This window comes from Chinchilla lanigera, unplaced genomic scaffold, assembly GCF_000276665.1.
Source record: "Chinchilla lanigera isolate Chin_1 unplaced genomic scaffold, ChiLan1.0 scaffold00068, whole genome shotgun sequence".
Lineage (NCBI taxonomy): Eukaryota > Metazoa > Chordata > Mammalia > Rodentia > Chinchillidae > Chinchilla > Chinchilla lanigera.
The window spans coordinates 6,347,832-6,370,399 of NW_004955469.1; the positions used below are offsets into that span (position 1 = coordinate 6,347,832).

The 22,568-nt window shown below is 47.7% G+C and overlaps 2 protein-coding genes and 1 long non-coding RNA gene across 4 annotated transcripts in view; 2 read left to right on the top strand and 1 right to left on the bottom strand.

Annotated features, from left to right (window-relative positions):
- The window catches only part of LOC102025674 (protein FAM228B), a 50,657-nt gene extending 41,030 nt beyond the window's left edge, over positions 1-9,627 (top strand). Inside the window, exons 6-7 of the mRNA XM_005400377.2 lie at positions 4,976-5,105; positions 9,343-9,627. Of these exons, the coding sequence (XP_005400434.1) occupies positions 4,976-5,105; positions 9,343-9,543 (331 nt within the window). The 3' untranslated portion in view covers positions 9,544-9,627. The remainder of the gene's footprint in view (positions 1-4,975; positions 5,106-9,342) is intronic.
- Positions 9,628-10,299: 672 nt separating this feature from the next.
- Positions 10,300-22,568, bottom strand: part of Itsn2 (intersectin 2) — a 135,826-nt gene continuing 123,557 nt past the window's right edge. For both annotated transcript variants that reach the window (XM_005400386.2, XM_013522611.1), the window contains exons 32-39: positions 19,976-20,074; positions 18,200-18,367; positions 17,615-17,830; positions 17,062-17,183; positions 16,268-16,350; positions 12,799-12,882; positions 12,180-12,353; positions 10,300-11,193 (exon numbers count right to left, since the gene is read on the bottom strand). In XM_005400386.2, the coding sequence (XP_005400443.1) occupies positions 11,036-11,193; positions 12,180-12,353; positions 12,799-12,882; positions 16,268-16,350; positions 17,062-17,183; positions 17,615-17,830; positions 18,200-18,367; positions 19,976-20,074 (1,104 nt within the window). In that variant the 3' untranslated portion in view covers positions 10,300-11,035. The remainder of the gene's footprint in view (positions 11,194-12,179; positions 12,354-12,798; positions 12,883-16,267; positions 16,351-17,061; positions 17,184-17,614; positions 17,831-18,199; positions 18,368-19,975; positions 20,075-22,568) is intronic.
- The window catches only part of LOC106150255, an 11,176-nt gene continuing 2,239 nt past the window's right edge, over positions 13,632-22,568 (top strand). Inside the window, exons 1-2 of the long non-coding RNA XR_001236976.1 lie at positions 13,632-15,543; positions 21,716-22,012. This is a non-coding gene — a long non-coding RNA (uncharacterized LOC106150255). The remainder of the gene's footprint in view (positions 15,544-21,715; positions 22,013-22,568) is intronic.

Sequence of the window (22,568 nt, forward strand, 5' to 3'; positions counted from 1 at the left end):
TCTCTCTCTCTCTCTCACTCTTTCTTCTTTCCTTTTTTGGTGCTGACATCAAACTGAGGGCCTGGAGCATGCTAGGCAAGAGCTCTACCACTGAGCCACATCCTACTCCTCACTTTATCTGTTTTCATTTCCTTACTTTCTTGCTTTCCCTATCAACTGCCTTTGTTGTGATTGGCAGTCAGAGATACTCCCCAGAGGGTCCATCTAAAGGCCGTTGATAGGCGCCAGGTGTTCTTGTCTTGGGTAAATGTACAGCTTTATGTCTGGAGGAGACAAGGCCACAGAAACAATTAAATATGCATGGGCCAAATAAATAAAATCAACAGGTTATTATGAATATAGGCAACAAAGATTTCCACCAGGAAGAGCCAGTAATTTTCCATAAAGAGGATAAGGTGAAGGTCCAAGGAATTTCAGAATCTGACATGTCATTAACCTGTTGTGTAATATCTTGAACAATCTAACGTCATTTTGACTAGTTTGCAACCTGGGTATATATTATAGTATTATAGTATTTAGACAGGATAAAATATCTCTCCCCAGGATGAGAGCTGGGTTTATATATAACTAAAAGGAATGGGTGAAGAGAAAGTCATCCCAGTCATAGCTTAAATGAGTTACCTTTTGTCTGGTGACTCCTTTTTATTGAGGTACGATGGCTGGAACGAAGGCCAGGATTGAAAAGAAGGACAAAGAGACATGTGCCAATGTCCAGCAATAGGCTGGTTTCTTTTCCCTCTATAGTCATGATTACTCAGGGCTCCTCTGTGGAGATGACAGTCTGGCCAAAGGGAGGAGGCAGAGTGCCCTGGGGCCCTTTAGTCTTGCTAGACCAGCTGGGAAGATGAGTCTGAGCTCTGGATCCTTGGCCTCAGAGTGCAGTTTGGCTTCCAGTGGCCACCTTGCAGGCAGGGCACAGCATGGGGGGCCTCTTACAGTAATCTCTCTTAAGGTGGCCTGGCTTTTGGCAGTGGTAGCAGGTGAGGTTGTTAGTCTTTGAACTCTTCTTAGAGCCCTGAGAATCAGATTTAGGGTCTGTTTTTTTAAGGTCACAACAAAGGCGGCCACTTTTTGATCTCTTTGCTTTCTCTCCTTGGCTTTCTCCCAGGCTCAATTATAGAATACTAAGGAGGCAGTTTTTACTAAAGTATCAAGTGAACTATCTCAAGCAGAAGCTGTTTTTTGGTAACTTTTTCTTAATATCTGGGGCTGACTGGGTGCTAAATGTGTCTTTAAGCATAATCTGTCCTTCTATCGAATCAGGAGCTATGGACATAAGTTTAACCAGTGCATTTTGTAAATGATCTAAGAAGGCAGAGCAGATTTCATCTTTCTCCTGATAAATAGTTGAGTTTATTTGTTTGGCGTAATGGGAACTTAGGACCTCATGCTTGCCAAGCAGGTGCTGTGCCACTAAGCTCTGTGCCTGGTGACAACTTAAAATAACTAGAGGTCTTGGCTTTTATCCTTCTTAGACCTTCAAGAGTACATACTTGAGCTGGGGATATACCTCAGTGGTACAGTACCTTCCTGGCAAGCTCAAGGTCCTGAGTTCAATTCCTGGTACCAAAAACACAAAATAAAATAAAAACTCTTAAAAAATAAAAACAACTTTTGGGCCGGGGATATAGCTCAGCAGCACAGTGACTGCCTGGTAAGTGCAAGGTCCTGAGTTTGATTTCTGGTACAAAAAAAAAAAAAAAAAATACATACTTGAACATGTCTCCTGCTCCATTCTCCTGCCTGGCTATTAGGCCAGCAGGGGTTTTGGGTAGGGACTACTTGGGCTCCACCGGGAACTGATTGTTCCCCTGACTATCTTCTGGCTGTCTAAAATTAACAATATGATATTCATCCCCAAATGTAATCGAGACTTGTAATGCTATTTGTCTCTCATTAGAAGTCAATGTTTGATTTAAGATTAACATTACATCTTTTCAATCTAGCTTATAGGTCTGAGTAAATCCTCCAAAGACCTCAATATAAGGATCATCTGAAAACTTTTCTCGATTTAATTCGATCTGTTTTAAGTCACAGAGAAAGAGACATATGAATGTGGGTAGTTGCATATGGATCATAATTATACTTTGAGTATTAATAAGAATTACTTCTTAATGTAAGGAAAGTTTGAACATAAGGGAATTTTGACTATTTTCCTTCTTTCCTACAGTATGATTCTAGTTGTAAAATAGCATCATAATTAATACTTCCTTCTGCATTCCATTTTGCTTCTAGTGGGTAGTAGGCCATGAGCATGTGCAGAAAAATATCAAATGGCTTTTTTCAATACATAAGGGTCAAACATCTTCCAGTGCTTATGAATGCATTTCAAAGAAGTAAGAGACTTCAACATTGAGCCCCCTACCATGTCTCTGTCTAGTTATCTTGGTGGAAGGCCTCCCAAGGATATAGGGAAATGAAACTCCCAATCTGCTAGATGTCCAAAACACTGAGTTTGTGGTCTTTAAAACTGAGGAATGAATTCTAGGAACAACAGAGGTTAAGAGTAGGAAGAATTTACTGAGAGAAAGAAAGCTTCTGTCTGAGAGGGACAGAAGGGGGATTGGAAAGTGGGTTGCCCTAAGGTTTTTTATGGGATTAGGAATTCTAGGTTAGCAGTTATTTTCTTTCTTTTTTCTTCTTTTCTTTTTTTTTGGTACCTGGAATTGAACTTACAATCTCACACTTGCCAGGCAGGTGCTCTGCTGCTGAGCTACATCCTTGGCCCAGCAGTTGTTTTCTTTTAACATATATCTTGTTGTCTGTTATTCTTTTGAGAAGTTAGCTGCCAATCTCACTATTGTTCCTCCGAAAATAATTTTTCTGGATACTTTGTCTTTTTTTGTGTGTAGTTTTACAGGCTACTTCTAGATGTGGATTTCTTTGTGTTTATTTTACTTGGAACTCAAGGATCTTCTGGAGCCTGTATACTACTGTCTTTAACTAGTTCTGGAATGTTTTTAGTCACTTCTCTTTGATTGCTATTCTGTCTCTTCTTTTTTGGGTATTCCAGTTAAACCCACATTTAGATATTCTCATTTGTTGTAGATTTTCTCATTGTGTCTTTTCTGTTTCTTATTTTTCTTACATATTTGGCATCTTTTTTGTTTCTCTGTATTTGATTATAAATATTGTTTTTTCCATTGTGTCTAACATCTGTCATACTCCTCTGTTGTTATTTTCAGTTATTTTACTTACAGTTTCATAGTTTCTGTTTGATTTATTTTCCGGTAATTTCTGGGGAAGGCTGTCCGCTAGGATCTGGCGAGTCTCCACTCTCCCGCCCTGAGAAACCCATCTGGGGTGGGGAGATGCTGAGACCAAGGCTAAATGTACCCCTGCAGCCAGGCCCCAGGAATAACCACGGAAAGGCTGGGCGCACAGCAGGATCAGTCTCTATGCTGGTACTTGGAATGCTCCCAGGGTGGGTGGGGAGGGGGCACAGCTGTAGACGTCACCTCCGTCCTGAAGGGCTGGGCCCTCTCTAGGCCTGTTTCCACAACTGCCCAGGGACTTCCCAGTGTGGGTGTTTGGGTGGGTTTTACCATTTCTTTCCAGGAACTGCAGCGGGCTGTAAGCCGTGACACCTCTAGCAGAAGTGGGAGTCTTGTGCTGTTTTGATCCTTCCTTGTTTGGAATAAACAATACTCCCCTAGTGATGTTTAGGTTTTATCTTCTACTTTTATCTTCCACTAGGTTTAGTGCTTTCTTTATCCGTTTTAAAACCATTTTTACTTGAATGTTACTGATAATGTAACTCCTTGCTCTGCAAGGGGACAAAGACTTGCTCTTGCTTTTTTCCCTTCCCGTCCCCTCTCTAGCTCCTGGGCGCGTGTTGTCACAGCCCCTCCGATGCTTGTCCTCCTTAGTGCGCTCTCCTCCGCCAGCCGTGGGGATTCTCGCCCACACCACTCCGCAGAAAGCTCTTCAGTGCTTCCCAGAGCCTCACAACCAAGTCCAGGCTCCCGAGCACGGCACATGATCTGGGTCCCACTGCCCTTTCTCACTTAGCTCAAAAATCCCCTTTTCTTAAGGGAAAGAAATACCTATTGACCGCTGGCACCTCTGGGCCCGGGGAGCGTGTTTCCCAGCCCTCGGCCTGCGGGTCCTCGCGGGTTCGCCCCTGTGTGCGGGAGGAGAGGAGCGCTGCGTCAGCCTCTGGAGGGCAGGGCTGTGGCTCGCTCACCTCCGTGTTCCCAGAGTGGCGCAGACGCTTGCTAAATGAATGCATGGAGGAAGACTCAGAGGGTGTATTTCCCTAGATAGGGCCGAGCTTCCGGAGCAGGAGTGGGGCAGGCCTGGTGACAGCCTGAAAGTGAGACAAGGGACAAGGTGGCTGGATTCGTCAGACGCAGTTTGATTATAGAAAGCAGGCTCCTCAAGTAAAGCAGAGGGGGGATGGGAGAGGCCAGGATACACTACAGAGCGACGGTGTGTCCCGAACACCGAGGCCGGGACAAAGCCGGCCGCGGGGCCAGTCCTCCCTCCGCGGCGCTCGCGGCCCTGCCGGTCGCTTTCTCACGTCGTGCTGGGGTGCGGGATCTGGGCCCCTGCCACGCTGGAGGGGGTTCCAGTTGCCTAATCCTCGAGGAGACTGACTTATGCACAGAAATGTTTCATTTAGCTCCCAGATCTGAAGGTTCAAGTGCACCGTCAGGCGGCCCGGGTGGCTTTGAGCCCCGGTGGGAGTCTCCTTGCGGCCGGCGCGCGAGCGGACGCTCAGTCCCGAGCCGGGGGGCAGCGCGCGGAAGAGGCTCGGATCCCGGGCCCTCTCGCGGCGCAGTCGCCACGGCCGGGACGTCCAGTCCGGCCGCGTCCGCCCCGCCGCGCCCGGGCCTGAGCGGCCGCACGGATTCCGGGAGAAGCGGCCGCGGTGCGCGTCCTTCGCCCTCACCGAGCGAGCGCTGCGCACCGCGTTGGTGGTCGGTACCGTGTGTGCGCCGGCTCGAGGTCTTTTTTCTACTTTTGTCTGCAGTCCTGAAAATCTCACCTGTGCGGAAAAGAAACACTCGCCTGGTGAGGAGACCTCCGACCTGAGTCAGATGGTGTTTGAGAGGCAGTTCAGGTCCTCGAGGCTCGGCCGGGCGCTCACGGGGGCTGCGAAGGTGAGCGAGGGGCTGCGGAGCGGTGCTGAAGCCGAGCCGCGCCGAGCCCTCCCGGGTCGGGGCTCCCGGAAGAGGGGGGCTGCAGCCCAGGAGGGGGCGAGACAGGAGGCAAAGAGGCACTTGTTCGACACAGAAGAAATGGGTGGCGGGGGTGAGGAAAACCAAACAGGTAGCCCTGGGGGCTGTGCGTCCCGTTTTCCCTTGGAGACCTGCCCTTACCCGGTGGGCAAGGAAGCCCCGCAGGATGCATTAGCCTTTCCGATCTCTCCGCCCTTCTCCCCCAGGCTTTGCCCTGCTGCCATGTCCTACTACTCGCTACCACGTATTACATCCAGAGTCGACCGTACATCTGTTGTCTAGTCAGAGTAGGTGGGAATTTTTGTTTGTTTTTTTGAGACAGGGTCTCACTATGCAGTTCAGGCTGGTCTTGAACTCACATTGTAGCTCAGACTGGCCTCAAACTCACAATGATCCTCCTGCCCCAGCCTCCCAAGTATTGGGATTACAGGCGTGCACCACCACGCCCGGCTCAGGTGGGAATTTTTGAAATGAAATTTATACAAAGAAAAATTTTTAGATATTTGGTACATTTCTTTGTTTATTTATCAATACTGAGTATTGAACACAGGTCCTTTAGACTGAATACGTGGACATCCCCAGCCGCCCCCCACCCCGCTTGATAGGGTCTCACTATGTACTTCAGGTAGGCCTTGAACTCCCTGTGTAGCCCAGGGTGGCGGGTATCCCCCTGCCTCAATGAATGCTGGGCTAATAGGGATACGTCTGACTTGTTTTTTAAAATCTTAAGACAGGGCCTCACTAAGTCGCTAAATTGCCCAGGCTAGGCTTGAATTTGCGATCTTCTTGCCTCTAATTTTAGATATTTAAAAGGCATTTTATATGCAGGAATTTTCCAGGCGCGCGTTTCTCATTCAGCACTCACGATAGCGCCTGGCCTAATTCTCCGCAGTCCTCTCCCTTGTCCTGAAGGCTGGGTATAAGACCACCGGGAAGACTGGTACTGATGTCTGAGTACAGCTTTGGCTCTTTTCACCGGTGATCTGGGTCCCTCACTTCTACCACACTAGGAGGCCCAGGGACCTTCTCTCTCCAGCTTGAAAACCTGGTCAAATTGTTCGCAACACACTTCTTACTCAGTCCCATTGTTCTCCCCAGGCTTTTGGAAGAGGAACAAATTCTCCTTAGCTGGCAGGTTATCATTTAACCCTCCTCAGCAGTTTCCACTGAGCAGGATTCTGCTGAGCACAGGTATCTGCTCCTTGGTCAGGCTCCTTGCCATGCCCTAGTACTGGCGATGGAACCCAGCGCCTTTGCACTGAGCTATGTCCCCATCCCTTTTTATTTTGAGACAGAGTCTCACTAAATGGATAAATTGCCCAGAATGGGCTTGAACTTGCCATTTTCCTGCCTCAGCCTTCCATAGTGCTGGGATTACAGGCATATAATCCATGTCTGGCTCTTTTTTTTTTTTTTAATATTCAAGGTGTCTGATCTGATGAGCTGATACATGTATTCATTATGAAATGTTTGCCACAAACAAGCTTAATAATGTCCATTGCCTCACACAGTTGGTATTTTGTGTGTATATGTGGTGAGCACACTTAAGATCTAATCTAGCAAATTTAAAGTACCACTTTCTCTTGGTAGCGGCAGGAATTAGCTCCAGGACCCTCCTCAGAAACCAAAATATTGCTGCTCAAGTCCCTTATATGAAATGATGTAGTATTTGCATATAATCTATACACATCCTCTTGTGTACATTAAATTATCTCTAGATTACATACACAATTTATTTACAATGTAAATTCTGTCAATAATTGTTACACTGCATTGTTTAGGGAATAATGACAAAAAAATCTGTATATGTTCAGTACAGATACAATTTTAACCTATTTTTGATCTGCAGTTGATTGATCTGTGACTGTGGAATCCATAGATATGGAGGAACAGTTGATATAGTACAGTGTTGAGTATAGTCATCATGCTGTACATTAGGCCTCTAGCACTTCCTCACCTCCCAACTGAAAGTTAGGACCCCTTGGCCAACATCTTATCTACCCCGCAACCTGGTAACCTGGTCTTTCTGTGTCTGTCTTATTTCACTTAGCATGGTATCTTCCAAGTTCACTCATGTTGTAACAAATGACAAGATTTCCTTCTTTTTAAAGGCTGAGTCAAATCCCATTTGTGTGTGTGTGTGTGTGTGTGTGTGTGTGTGTACATTTCCTTTGCCCATTTACTGGTAAAGGGACATTTAGGTTGTTCTTGTATCACAGTTACTGTGAATAATATTGCATGAGACTGCAGGTATCTATTCAAATAACCAAGTAGTAACCCATTATATATGGATACCACATTTTCTTTATCCAGTTGTCTGTTGACAGGTGTGCAGGCTGCTTCTAGGATATAGCCATTATTAATTATCCTGCTATAAACATTGGTTTGTATGTATTACAGTAGTATGATGTCCTAAACTATTGGGGGAAGATATCTAGAAGGGGGACAGTTGGGTCAGATGGAATTTCTAATTTTAGTTCTTTGAAGAACTAGAGGTGTATTGGTGATATAACATCCTTAAAGATTTTGTAGATTTCAACAGTAAATCCACCAGGTCCTGGTTTTTTTTTTTAAATTGGTAGATTCTTTATTACTATTGCAACAGCAAGCAGAAACACTGAAATGACACCGAGGATTTAGAGATAGATTTATTTACTTCAACAGGCACCGATTGGGATCATTCCCAGAATATCAGGCCCTGATCTCTGGTGCTCTAGGGCTTATATGAGATAAGCAAGCAGTAAGTACAGAGGCAGAATGGCTTGTCAAATGGGGATTGGTTTATACAATAAAAGCTTTGACAGCCAGGCGTGGTGGTGCACGCCTATAATCCCAGCACTCAGGAGGCTGAGGCAGGAGGATCATTGCAAGATCAAGACCAGCCTGGGTTACAAACTGAGCTCAAAGCCTGAACTGCATAACAAGACCCTGTCTCAAAAAGACAAAAAAAAAAAAAAAAAAAAAAAAAGAAGGCAATGATAGTAAATAACCAACACATCTCAGTATATCTCAATAACCTCAATTCCTCATTTAAAAAGACTGGATCAAAAAACAGAAACCAGCAGTCTGTTGTGTTCAAGTTCACCTAATCCAAAGATATTCATAGACTAAAATCAGAGGATGGAAAACTATTTCATGTACCAAGACTCCAGATATATATATATATATATATATACACACACTGTGGTCTTGATTTGCATTTCTCTGGTAATTAATGATGCTGAGCATCTTTTCATACACCTGTTGACTATTTGTATGTCTTTGAAAAGATAACTATTCAGACTTTTCCCCAGTTTTGAATTGGGTTATCAGTTTTCTTGCTATTGAGTTGTATGAGTTACTTGTGTATTTTGGATATTAACCCCTTATTGGATATAGTTTGCAAATATTTTCTCCCAGCCTGTGGGCTGTCTTTTTAAAAAATGTTATTAATGTATGAGTTACCTGTATGATGACTGTAGGCTGTCTTTTCATTTTTTTTGTTTTCTTTGCTGTGCAGAAGGTTTCTCATTTGATGCAGCCCCACTTGTTTATTTCTGATCTTAATGTGACTGGGTTACTGCGGCTGCGATAGGGAAAGCTCCCTGCTGTCAACACAAAGTAGATAATGGCTTTAACCCAGTAGAGGTTTACTTTTGCTCACAGGCCAGTACTGGGAAGGCTCCTTCAGGCCTGTCTGCTGGCCTTTGCCACTTTCAATGCCTGGCTTTCCAGGAACTCATTCCTCATAATGGGGAAGGAAAGTGACCCCGGATGAGTCCTTCCCTCCTGTGTGCAGGCCCGGCCCAGAGGTGGTGTGTGTTATTGCCTCTGGGGTCCTGTGGGCCAGGACTCAGTCACTGAGTCCTTGACTGTAGGATGCCAGGGAAAAGTAGTTCCTGTCTGCTTGAACACATGGCAGGGGAACACTTTGGGGACGGCTAGTCCTCTCTGCCCCCCCAGGAACAGGTATATGGAGTTGAAGACAGGAAAATCTCAGGGGAGAGTTGCAGAAATCAGGAAGAGGGGGAAGGAAGTGGAGCAGGACAGCTGGCTGGGAACCTGCTGAAAGGGGGTCCCAGCTCATGAAGAGGCCTGCATGTGGAGGGTCTGTAGGGTCCCCTGCTCCTGTGAGCCTCCTTGTCCCTACAGCTCCCTCAGTCCTTTCTCCTGCCCACAGGTTTTAGGGGCCCAACAGCAGAGACCCCGATCATGGGCAGCTGGGGATCACCGACAGAGGCGGGGGCCGCCACCTGTGGAAAGAAGAGCGATGACAGCGGAGGTCCTGGGGAAGCACCTAGTGTCCCTGCAGGAGGTGGCCAGGTCACCATCAATTTTTTACTGTAGTCAACTTCAGTCTGCAAAGTCTTACAACAATTAAAACACTGTGAATGTGTTTTCTCTCTCCAGAACTGGATAGCCATCGCAAGAAATATCCCAATAATACCATGTATTGTTCAGTGAACTTGGTTGCAAACCAAGAACTGTGAAGTGTTTTGTATTCGTTGAAGAGATGAAACCACAAGAAGGCACTATTATTCCCCAATTGCTGCCACTGAGAGGGGCTCAAGGTGGTGTCCCAGGGTGCACTTTCATTCACACCTGCTAAGGGCATCAGATGGGCCACATAGTGAGGTCAGGACCAGCCTGAGCTACCTAATGAGACCCTGTCTCAAAAAACAAAACAAAACATATTCCAAAACTCAGGAGTCAAACAAGCGGCTGAGTGGGGTACGGGTGTGACTCATGGGTCTGGGGACAGCAGGAAAGTCGGGGCTTCTGCAGCTGGAGGGTGAAGGACCTGCTGAGCAGCCCCGATCCTTAGTATCCTGAGTGACTCCTGAGATTTCTACTCCACTCAGCCAACAGGGACTCAAGAGCACCGGGTGTGATGCCCATGGCAGTCACCCATTCTGGCCACTGGAGAAGCAGAGCCCCAGGAGCAGGACGGAGATACCCCAAAGCCACAGCACAAGTAGTGGCAGAGCTGGGCTGCAGCCTGGGTTTGTGGCTACTCCCCACGCTCGCCCGGGTCCTTCCCACTCTACAGAAAGGACACTTGGTTTCACTATAGCAACCTCTGACATGACCTTTTAAGAACCTTTCAGAAAGAAAGTAAGTCAAGCTTTGAAAGAAGTTACATTCATAAACTTATAGTTTTATTCTCTTTCTGTACATATTGGCAATGATAAAGCTTCCAGATGCATGTCCTATGAAGTATGCAAAACAAGGAATTTACATAAATAATTTATAGTTCAGAAAATTAAAGTTGAAAAATATTTCCCACATTATTAGAGTTCACAGTATTTAAAGTACATCAAGCTTTTCCCCTTGTATTTAAAACTATATTGTCTTAGCAGAGAATGATAAAACCTAGTCAGGAATAAAGTGATCAAGTTTCTGGTTGTTTTCAGTGCACAAGTAGATGCTATTCACCATCAGGCTGCGCGAGCACCACGCCGCAGCGTTTCATCCTGACCCTTTGCCTCCTGAGTGCTGTGACCGGTAGAGGTCACGTGGTGTGGGAGGGTTCCAGCGTCACCAAGCCACTCCACAGTGGACACATTTGCCAAGCGGTAACGTCTGGTGGTCTGATGCCTCATTTCCACATAATACTTTTATAGCCCTGAAAATGGAAACCTGGCATCGAAACCCAGCGGAACTGTTAACACTAGTACAAGGCACTGCGCTGTGGGGTTTACTTATAGGAAAGGTCATGTTTGCATAGATTGCTAGCGATTTAGTGTGCAATAAAATACAGGCTTGGCATGTGTGGCTTTGTGATGGATGAAGCCCATGATGCTCTCAGCCCCAGGAGAGACTCTCCAGCCCCAGCCCTGGGGGCAGATCCTCTGGTGCTGTCCTCAAGTTCCCTATGGGAGAGTTTTTTGTTCAAAAAGCTGCAGGTCAAATCTCACCCAGACCTCCCCGGTGGCGACCTCATGCAGCAGGAGTCGGCGGGTGGTAGGGCCTTTGCTTTCTTGTTCTGTTCGGATTTTTGCCAATGGAATTTCAGTACGACCCAGGAAATCTGGCAAACAAACATTATGTAAGAGTCAAAAGTCTTTGTTTTTTATAAAGTTATTTAAAAACTACCTCTGGAACAATGTATGAAACAGGATTCATAAAACATGTTATGACTTGTATCTAGATGTCCCCCAAAGCCTTATGTGTTTTTGTTTTTGTTTTTTTGTTTTTCTTCGGTACTGGGAATTGAACTCACGACCTTGTGCTTGCCAGGCAGGCGCTGTGCCACTGAGCTAAATCCCCAGCCCCTCCCAAAGTCTTATGTGGTCACAGGTGGGGCTTTTCAGAAGTAGCTGGATCCACAGTATGTGATGCTGGGATTAAGGATGTGATGCTGGGATTCACGGTGCAATGCTAGGACTAGGGGGGCCCCACCCCGGGTGTGAGTGCTGCCTGCCCTAAGGGTGGGTAGCCTGGTTAGAATTTAAAGAACAGAAAGAGGGCTGTTGTTGGCATTTGCTACTTCACTGCTTGCTGCCTTCTGCCATGAACTTTCTCCTTTGCGATGCCCCTCTGCCATGCCACCCTGCCTTGGAGCCAGCCAATTATGGACCGAAACCTCTACTGCGAGCTACAATAAACTTCTCCTCCTTTAACTTTGGGTGTTGGGTATTTTGTCTTAGCAGCAGGAAAAGTAACTAAGACAATGTTGAAATCTAAAGCAAGTAGCTTCTGGCTTATGGGTGGCTGGTCTGTGAGTAGATGTGTGCACAATGACAACAGATTTGCCTCAGCACAGCTGCCTCCGTGGACTTCCAGTCTCTTTTTCTGAGATGAGTGTTCTATTCTCTCAGCAGTGTGCATCGTGACTGGGGTCAAAGATCTGAAATACATCTAAGGCTGTTCCCTCCCCAGGGAATGGCACCAACTGCTCTGTTCTACTTCCTGTAGGTGGCACAGGGTACACAGGAGCCAAGCACCCTGGATCCAGACCATAGATTCTAGTCAACTGGGAACCCCCTTTAAGACTCCTACCCAAGCTATACTTACCATCTGGAGAAAACTGGTCTCGGTCAAACATGGTGAGACACAGCACATCTTGGTACAGATCCTTGATAAAGAATTGGCAGTTGAAATTCCATTTGGGGTTTAGAGTGTCCTGGAGGGTTCTGGTGGTGTAGCTCTGGGAGCCCATGCTGACTTCACAGTATGGATTGCTCTTTCCTGAGCAGAAACAAACCACAGATACAAAGCACAGTAGGAAAAATGAATGACTAAAAGGGCCATCCTTGAGCGGAAGCAGGATCCACCATGTTGCTTCACTAGGGGCCATGGCAGCAGGAGCCACGTTCGCTTGCAGTGGGGCAGTATGGCCTGTGCAACTCTGGGAGCAACTGTGAGCTCTGACTCTAGGACTTCCCCCACCCCATGAGCCAGGCAAGTGCCAGTGCAAGCTGCTCAGTGCTTTGCTAAGCAGAAGCACTCAGGAAGGCAGGTACTAGTACTCCATGGGGAACCAGAGAGACAATACTGATCTAATAAAACAGCTTGCCACTGTGTTAGTGGCACCAGAAACACTGACTTTTAGAAAGCATCCCATCATCCAGCGTTCAGAAGGGTCACCAGCAAAGTGTGGGACATTACCCCATCTGCTGATGTAGGCACTTACCATTTGGTTTGCAGGCTTTTAACTCTGTTGCTTCAATGACATGCACCATCAGACGTCCAATGCCTGAAGTCTTCTGAGAGCGGGCTGAGACACAGGAAGACGAGTCACATTAATTCCTTCTCTGAGAATGTGGGCAGCGCAGGATGATACTAAGCAGGAGACCCTCACAGTCCCTCTTGATACTTCTTTCTTTCTGATACTGGGGATTGAACCCAGGGTCTTCTGCCTGCTAAGAGCATTCCCTACCACTAAGCTACACCCCCCGCTCTCAGAGCCTGTTGTGTCTGTCTAAGAAAACATGACAGCCTCATCTGCCACTGCACTGGACCCAACTGTCCATTCCCTGGCTGCCTGGTGCCTTTCCCCAGGCTGTGCCATCGGCTTGCCATCTCTGCCCATCAGCAACCTACTCCCCAGGTCAAGTGCACAGCCAGTGCCCAGGGTGCTTTCTCCTCTGTGTGTCTACTACCCTTGACTTTCAAGAGCCTACTCCCCGCAGGGCCTGAAATGTTCTGTAATGAGTCACCTTGGCTGGAGAGGAGCCAGGGCAGTTTAGGGACGGTTTTAGTCATCACTGTGTTAACCCCTCAATTGCTGAGCAAATAGTAGTATTTAAAAAATGCTACATGATACCTGCTAATCACTTTCTAGCAAATAACATTCACAGGACACAATGTGCTAGACATATGCTACTTTTACATAAATATTTCTTAAAATTATTTATTTATTTGCCTTTTTTTTTTTTTTTTTGAGACAGGGTCTTTTTGTATTACAGGCTGCCTTCAACTCACTATGTAGCCCAGGCTGGCTTGAACTCACAGTGATCCTCCTGCCTCAGCTTCCTGAATGCTGGCATCATAGGCATGCACCACCATGCCCAGCTTACATAAATAATATTTAAATTGCATAATCACCTTGTAAGATAGTTCCCCATTTCATGGAAGAGAAAAACAGGCTAGAAAGGACCATAATGTGCTCAACACAGAGCTTTTAAATGGCAGGTTCAAAATGTAAACATCAGATACTGAAGTCCAAACCATTCATCAAACTTTCAGTCACATTTAAGTAAACATTTCAACTTAGAAGGCAGTTTTATTTAGGCTCTTGTTCTATTTAAGGAGGCACCTGAAGTGCTTTCAGTATAGACAGAAATGAGTCAGACGCTCACACTGACTTGGTAAAGTTTAGTTAAGCAGGGTAAGGAGAGACGCTCAGGGAGCTGTGAATGTTACCAGTTCCAAGCACACAGCCTTTGTGCCCACAGCCCCATTTCTGAATAAGCCTCAGTTTCCCTCAAGGCAGGGCTGGGACTCACTGTCTCTGTAGCCCAGTTCCCTGAAGCACTGAGCTCGGCACACAGCAGGCAGTCAATAAATGCACAGAATTGAACATATGGGCAATGCAGAATATGCACACTCATAATGATGGAAGCAAAATGCATGGAAAAAACTTTGATTTATATGTTTGACCAATTAGGAGATCATATACTCGTTATGAAATGATCCAACTGGGCCAGGGATATAGCTCAGTGGCATAAGCACCTGCCTGGCAAGTGCAAGGTCCTGAGTTCGATTACCGGTCCCCCCCCCAAAAAAAAGAAATGATTCAATCACTGATTTTCAATAGGAGGCTTTTAAAGTATCATTTGAATAACACTCAGCTAGCAGAAGTTGATTTACACACACCTTTCAGGAATACAGAACAATACAAGAGAAACCTGAAGAAAAAACATTTAAAGAGCTGCAGATACAGCAGCCAGCAGCCCCTGCAGGACTGGGGTGGGCAGCAGGGATAGGGGAGGCGGCTGGGAGACCCTCTGCTGGGGGAGGCTGTCTAGTAGGTGCGAAATGGGGTGGGGTGGGTGGCAGTTCTGGGCAGAGGGTCCAAGGGTGGCAGGTGAGTATGATGCAGACTGAAGCCCAGCAGGGCCGCCAGGTGGACGTCATGCTGCTCAGGCATCGGGGAGGGTGACAAAGAGGAGGCAGTGTCCGACTCAGACGCAGAACGGAAGAATTCTGGGGGGTGTGTTGCGGGGAGACTGCTGTGGACTAGCTTGACAGGCACCTGCCCTGGGGGCAGTCGGCATGAGAAACAGCAATGCTGGGATTACTTCCGGTAAGAAATCTGTCCTTCATTTGGGAGGCAACAGGGAAGAACTTAAGCAAGGAGAGGGATCTCAAGAGAGCCGCAGCTCTATACAAAGAACACTCCAGAAATGAAGTGGTAGGCTGTGCAAAGAGGAAAGGCCCGGCACGCCGGGAGAGGAGGGAGGAGGCTGGTGGAGGACACCGCTTCCAGCCTTGGCTGGGAGGAGGCCGGTGGGCCAGGATGTCAGGGGAGGGGTGCTGCCAGGCTGGCCTGAGCAGGAGGAGGGAGCTGCGGGAGCAGCGGGAGAGGGTGCGGCAGAATTCCCAGTAAAGGGGGAAGAGGAAGAGCAGGGAAGGGAGATGAAGTCAGATGATCAGGTCAGGTCCAGAGGCAGAAGGAGCAGCCGGAGCCCAGGCTGGGCGAGGGCCACGGCCCCGGGTCGGGTCACTAGTGCCCTTGACAGAGCCATTTCCATGGCGATGGGGTGGATGCATGAAGGCTGGTGAGGCGAGGGCTGGGGTGGTGGGTGGAGGAGGCACGGATGCAGGGCCAGGAGCCCAGTCGGAAGGAGAGAGGGCAGAGGCAGCTGCAGGAGGAGGAGCAGCGTGTTCCCAGCCCGGGAAGTGGAGTCGATGGAGCAAGATAGACCCGACAGGGGTGAGATTATTCTGAACTAAGCGGAGTGAAGGGTCAGGGACAGAGAAGGGAGGTGCTGGAGCTGGATCTCCAGCTGCGTTGGGGGTGATTGGGGAGGTCTGGAACAGTGCAGCAAGAGGGGCGGCACTAGGCTGTGTGGCAGGACCCAAGGGCCTCTCCCTGGCGCCCTCAGGGCAGGCACCGGGGTCCCTTGGGCAGTGTGGGAGACCACCATGCTGCTGTCTCCTGAGAAACGAAGCCCTTGCCACAAGCTGTCCCTGACCTCTGCTTCACCCTGTGTACTGAGTTATGGACAGCTGGCTATACCGAAACAATTGTTCCTGGCAGCAAAGGTGCCAGCCTTGCACACATTAAAACTATCTGTGCATTGCTAACTGGAGGTCTCTGTGCCTAGTCCTGCTACAAAGTTTCTTTTCCTTATGCACTCTGCTGGGACCCGCACCCACCTCCCTGATGGATAACAATAAAAGCCATGGCCTTTTGGAGATGAGGCCTTTGTGCCACAGAAAACATTGGTCATCCCAGAGCTCAACTACAGAACTTTTCTCTTTGTCTTTCTTTTGCATCGTGTGCCATACTGCCAGGTGGGTTAGACTGATACCCTCATCATGGGTTTCAGTAACTGTAAACTCTTAGACTGAAACCCTCAGCAGGGGTTTCTGTAGGGCAGACCCCCCTGATGGCCCACCGCAGCTGCTCCAGCCCCCCCAGGGAACCCCGGTACCTTGATAGGCCTTCTCTCGTTTCTTCTTCTCTGTGTCAATGTACTGCTCAGAGGCTGCCTTGATCTTCTGGACCCAGGCCGTCCTGGAGAGAAGCAAAGCCGCCTCGGGAGACTCCTCAGGCCCTGCACGGCTGCACTCCCACCCCCAGCTCCTCACTCCCTTCTCTGGTGAACCTCAGCTTTAGCAAGTTTCCCGTCACATGCTTAACATTAGTTCAAGCGGAAGCCTAGACTGCTAATTGAGGAAGAGCTGAGGCTATCTAAATCCAGTTCTTGACCACTTATAGAACCCACAAGGTCCTTGCAAGGTGCTGGGGACCCAGAGCCAGAAGATACATTAAGGGCACTGATCACAGCTCAGCACCAGGGGCTTCGATCCGTGAGACGGGTAGGAGCTCCCCCTGTGGGAGCCCCTGGATGGAGGCACGGCCAGCAGAGCACTGGCCCCGGTAGAGGGCCAGGTTGAGTGGTGTGGGATGGGCCTCAGACACCAGCAGAGGACGAGGACTGCTGCCTGTGAGCAGCCCTGGGGGCACTGTACTGGGGTGCACGGTATTGGGTCTACCACCTGGGGAGCTCTGAGGAGTGGGGAGGGTCTGGAAGTGGGAAATGTGTTAGGAGGCAGCTGTGCGAGTCAGTGCAGCTGTGTGCTACTGTGGGGCTGGTGCAGAGGACACATAGAGGGGGTGCCCAGTCAGTAGGACTCGAGCAGGGGCAGAGACGGGTTAGGGCAGAGGGAGATGTTTGGGATTTCTCCTAGATTTTAAGGCAGGCCACGCATAGTCAGGACTGACCTCTCGTTAATGTTCTCTGTTCGGAGGGTGTAGACCCGATCAATGTGGGAGATGTGGAAGACGGGCTCATCGCTGGAAGGGTCTGTAGGCAGTTTCACCAAGACTTCGTTCAGGAAAATAGGCTGAAAGAATTAGGGCCAGAACACAGGCTGTGAGATGGGCCAGACTGCTCTGCCCACCGGTGTCCAGAGAGTTGTGCTGCAGCAGGCGGGGCGGGGGCGCTGGGTCTGAGGTCTCCTTTTTGCAAAGGTCAGCACGGGCTGGAGTAGGTGTTGAGCCGGGAAGGCGCTCTGCTCTGGTCTTGTCAGGCTGGGATACAGAGGGCCCAGTGCTGGGTGTGGGCAGAGGGGGACCAGGGGCCACGATTGCCTGGAGGAGCCCAAATCCAAAACCGGTCCTGCTGCCACCAGCACAAGGGGGGTGGGCTGGGCTGGGGGCCCCTCCCTGGCAACGTGGCGAAGGAAGCATGGGCCACCTGGGACAGGTGTGGAGTCCACGAGGACAGGATGGGCTCAGAGGGGAGGAAGTCCTCAGCGGGGCTCACAGTACTCACTGTTTTATACATTTTGAACTGAGCGTTGGACTTGGAGTTGAAAAGCTTCTCAGACCCAGAGGAAACAGCAAACTGCTTAACCATGTAGGTGAGAAGCAGGAAGTCATTGAAGAGAAATCCGTGCAGCTCCTTATTGCTCTTGGTCTTGTATAATTTCCCACTGTGCAAAAGCTTCCGGGGGCCCAGGCAGTTGGTGAGGGAATTGAAAATAAGTTGCTGAACAAGAAAGAGAATGTCCCTTTGTAAGTTCCAGCACCAATCATCCCAGCATTCCTCCTGAGAGGCCAGGGCCTGGGCCTGAGGGTTCTATGGCAGAATCTCATAGATGAGAATGTGGCTGGAATCAAGTCACCTTTGTTCCAAGTGGCCTGGTGGAGACTGATACTTATATCCACAGACTATTGATTTTACTAGCTTAATTCAAAACAAAACCCCCAAACTGTCTCTTTACCAGCCAGAAAAGTGACAATCCAAGGAGTGTCTGTGTAGGGCGGGACCAGGAGCACGCACAGGCTGAGCAAGGTGTGGACTGTACATACGGGAGCTGTGAAGCTGGAGCCCACCCGGGATCAGCATGGGCCTCACCTCTGCGAGACCTTCACACTGCACATGCGTCTGGATCCACTCCAGTCGGTCTGAATTTTCCTTTTCCCGAACTCCTTCGTTCACTTGAGAGCAAAGCTCCTCAGCCCGCTCGAGGGCCAGCTTCAGGGAGGAATGGTCCACATGACTCTCCGGGGTATTCTCCAGAATCTGGGAGACAGCACAGGTGTCACATGAGAGGCACATTGCCTTTCAACCACATCGGCCACCTGGCCTTTACTGACGGCTCACACCTGTGTGGAGCCAGGCCCGGAACAGGTAATGCAGCGGAACACGGGTGACAAGTGCTCTATGTATCTGCTGCTCTCTCACTGGGCCCTGGTAATCAGCCTTAGAGTAAAGGATGCCTCCCTTTATCCCAGCAACTGAAGTCATGGACCTTCAGGTTGAGCCTTTCAGTACAAACTGGCTGCAATTTTGACAAATATGTTAACTTGCTGAAAAAATCTGATGAAAGCAATGATTCTCCTGCCACAGAAGATATACAATAAAATAACATCACTAGCATGTAGGAAACATGCATTTAGTTCGTTCTGAAGTGATTCCAAAGTACTAATGTGACAGGTAAACAAAGGCCAGAACACAACCCATGTGGTCCTTCTGTCTGGGCTTTCGCACTGTAGCCTAACAGCTCCACAGTCCTTATTTACAATGAAAAATGCAAAAAAAAAAAAAAAAAAAAACCTGAAAGCTTCACGTTTTTATTCAGTACTCAGTGGCAACACCTGACCTAAACACAAGAGATGTATTTGTTCACATTTCACTTTAGGAATATTACTGTTTGGTTGTTATATTGAGATAAGTGCTTGGGTGTCATAAATATACGGGACTTAAATTGCATTCTAAATTGTTTTTGGTTTTTGGTTTTTCTCTGGTACCGGGAATCGAACTCACGACCTTGCATTTGCCAGGCAGGCGCTGTGCCACTGAGCAAATCCCCAGCCCCTGTGTTCTAAATTCTGAAACACGTCTGGCCCGATGTTTTAATGAAGGGACTGGGATCTGTACTAGTGGGTCAGTCTGGCATAGGCTTCTGTAACATGGGGTATGTGCTGAGTTCATATAGCTTATAGACCAAAAGTCAAGGAATAATCAATAATTTTAAATTGTTCCTGTTTTTCATTGTAAATTTTATCAGTAGTTTGTATTGCCTTGGGATGCCCACACAGCTATGTCAAAAAGAACAGGCATGGACGGATGGTCCATCAATGAGCTGAAGTGGGATATGTTGAGGAGCCCTGAGCTCGGGAGAACATGCTGAGTTGGGGACCCTTGGGACACCTGGGTCAAGGCACTCAGGTGACATGTGAATGTGGATCTCAGCAGACAGACAGGAGCCCAGGCTATGCTGGGAACTCCACGGTATCCCTATCCCTGGGGTCTAGACAGCTTCCACAGCTGCAAACCTACAGGGGCCATGACCTTGCCCAAAAATGCACCGTGACAGTGGATCTTGGGGTAGTTTCTGGGAAGAACCATGGCAGGCTATCAAGGGACATCAGATCCCTCCTTTATTTTGCCCCTTAAAGGCTTCAACCTTGTAGACTATATGCACATTCCTGTGCATGTATACACACACACACACACACATACACACACACACACACACACACACACACACACACACAGAAGCCTGGACCACAGGGCACTGGGGTGCAAGGCTGGGTTGGCACCCAGGAGCTCCCTGAGTCCCTGGCCTGTGTGTGAGGTACGGGTCCTGCTCCTTGTCAAATGGGGACTGCCAGCCTGAGCACTCACACTTCTGATGAGCAGCGGGTAGCGGGTGATCCTCTGCATGGGCTTCAGCAGGAAGCTAGAGAGGGGCATCCCTTTACATCGCGGGTCCGAGGCCAGCTTCTGCAGAACAATGGAGAGGCTTGTGAGAAAATCATAGCCCTGATTAAAACAATGGACACACTGGCCACACTCCTGCCTCTGACCACTTTTTAGATTTCAAATTTCTTTTAATAACTCAAGATCCAAAATGACACACTGTGAAGTTAACAGCAGCTCATGTGCCCCGTCCAGCAGCTGCTTCTCGGCCTGGCCCATTCTCACATACTGCTGGCAGCAGGTGCGGCTGTCCTTCCACAGCTCTCTCCTGCTGCCTTCCCAACTCAGGGGCTTCCTTGGTCTTCACCCGCTCTCAAATGCAGCTGCTGCTCCAGATGCCCTCAGTTGAGACCCAGATGTTCCCTAGCACTCCACCCTAGTCAGGTTAGGGGCTTCCTTACCTGATGTCCCAAAGCTATTTTAATGTCAGTAATACCCTAAAATGAAGTCATTTTCCCTCATAAAAGCCATCTCTCCCAGTCTCTGCTTGAACTGTCAGCACCATTCCACACCCACCTACCCATGCGTGTATACCCTGGAGTCTGCAATGGCTCCCAACATGTTTCCTGAACAGCTCTTGACTGCCCCCCCCCCTTGGTGATGCTACTGTCCCTACTTCATGAGAAACAATCACAGCCATTTACAGAGCACCTGTGTGTGCCAGGTAATGAATGTGCCTTCGCCGGTGCAGTCCCTGCTCCCCTTTCTTCATGTGTGCCATGATGCTCCTTATAATTCAGGTCATGCTCCCCACCCTGGCCAGCTCTGGCCTTGGACACCTTCCCGCCTCTCCTTGACCTTCTCTGGCTGCTGCCAGCATGCACCACACATCCCTGGGTAAGATGTGTCTCCAGCCCCACAGGCTGTGAATGTCAGGAGATCAATGACCGCATCTCATTTACTTCTACTCCTAGTACCGGCACCACATCAAGAGAGGAGCTAGTACTCCAGGATGATGACATTTAACGACTTAAAGTGCATTTACTCTAATTTCCTTCGTCATTTCCCCACCTTGGATAGTAAAACCACTCTTCCTTTTGGTTTTGGAGAGATTTGCATCTATGTTGATTTCTATACTGCTATAACAAGCATCTTTGTACTTTTACTTCTATAGTTTGTGAGCTTTTAAAAGTAACACTTTGGGATACTGCTTATTGCTAGATTCTACCTCCCTTTTCTTTTTTTCTTGTGGCACTGGGGACAGAAGCCAGGGCCTTGCGCATGCTAGGCACTGTGCTACTATTGGGCTTTATTCCCTACATTTTGCCTTTTGATGTAATCAACACTATGCCTTTCACTATGAGACTGTAAACATTATTTTTATTATTCTGTAATTATAATGATGTTGACATCCTATTTACCTTGTCACTTGGAAAATAAAAAAAATCTTTTATTATATTTTAGAAGGTCAGTGTCTTTATGCCAAATTATTTGTGCTATTTAAATTCTACTGTCGGGGCTGGGGATTTAGCTCAGTGGCACAGCGCCTGCCTGGCAAGCACGAGGTCGTGAGTTCGATTCCTGGTACTGGAAAAAAACCAAAAAAAAAAAAAAAAATTCTACTATCAATTATTTAAAAACACACGTTAGTAATTCTACATTTATCTAAATATTCTGGTCATTTTATTTCTATGATTGTGGTTTCTATGTTTTTTTTTTTTTCAGTTTATTTCTAGGCAACTTCGCCTCCCCTGCTTTCACCCCTGAAGGTCACTGTGCTCGGAGCCTCATACTGGACCCTTCTGCAGCCAAGAGCCTCACAAGGAGAAGTACAATGACCCTGTGCTGAACGCTCATTATGTGCCACACTCTGACAGCCCCTTAGAAGCACTGTCTGCTTACCTCTGCTTACTGGTGTGCTGGGTACCTGCCCAGTCACATGGCCCCCGGTGATGAAGGGGGGTTTCGGAAGCTGCCTCGTAAGCAGATATTGTTGCTCTGTAGGCAGTGATGAGCTCTCAGGTAAGGTTTAAATATGTGAACTGTTATTTTAATTAAGAGTTTAACTTCATTATTTTTTTTAAAGGCAGTAATTTTATTCAATTTTTTTTATGGTGCTGGGGATTGAACCCAGGGCCTTGCGCACGCAAGACAAGAACTCCCCACTAAGCCACACCCCAGCCAACAACTTCATTATTAACTTAAGTTTTTTATAGTTAAAAACCAATTCAGAAACAGGCAAGAGGGCCAGGGCTATTTTTTGCCTTGTAGAATAAACTAGTGGTTTTTGTATTTTTTCCTATGATTTGTAACAATGTATGTAATATGGAACAATCTATTCCTTTATAATTGAAACAATTCACGATTACATCTATCAAGTGAAGCCGGCTTGTCTGTGAGATAATTATCACAACCTCTTAAGTTAACAGTATCTTTAGATCCTTTATTCTTATGGAACTAGTTTTCAAATTTTGGTAGAAAATTGTAATTTCTGTTAAAGCTTTTACATTTATTAGTGTGTATTTTTGAATTATATAACCTATAAGAGATATCTATCATCCATTCTTATTATAACTTG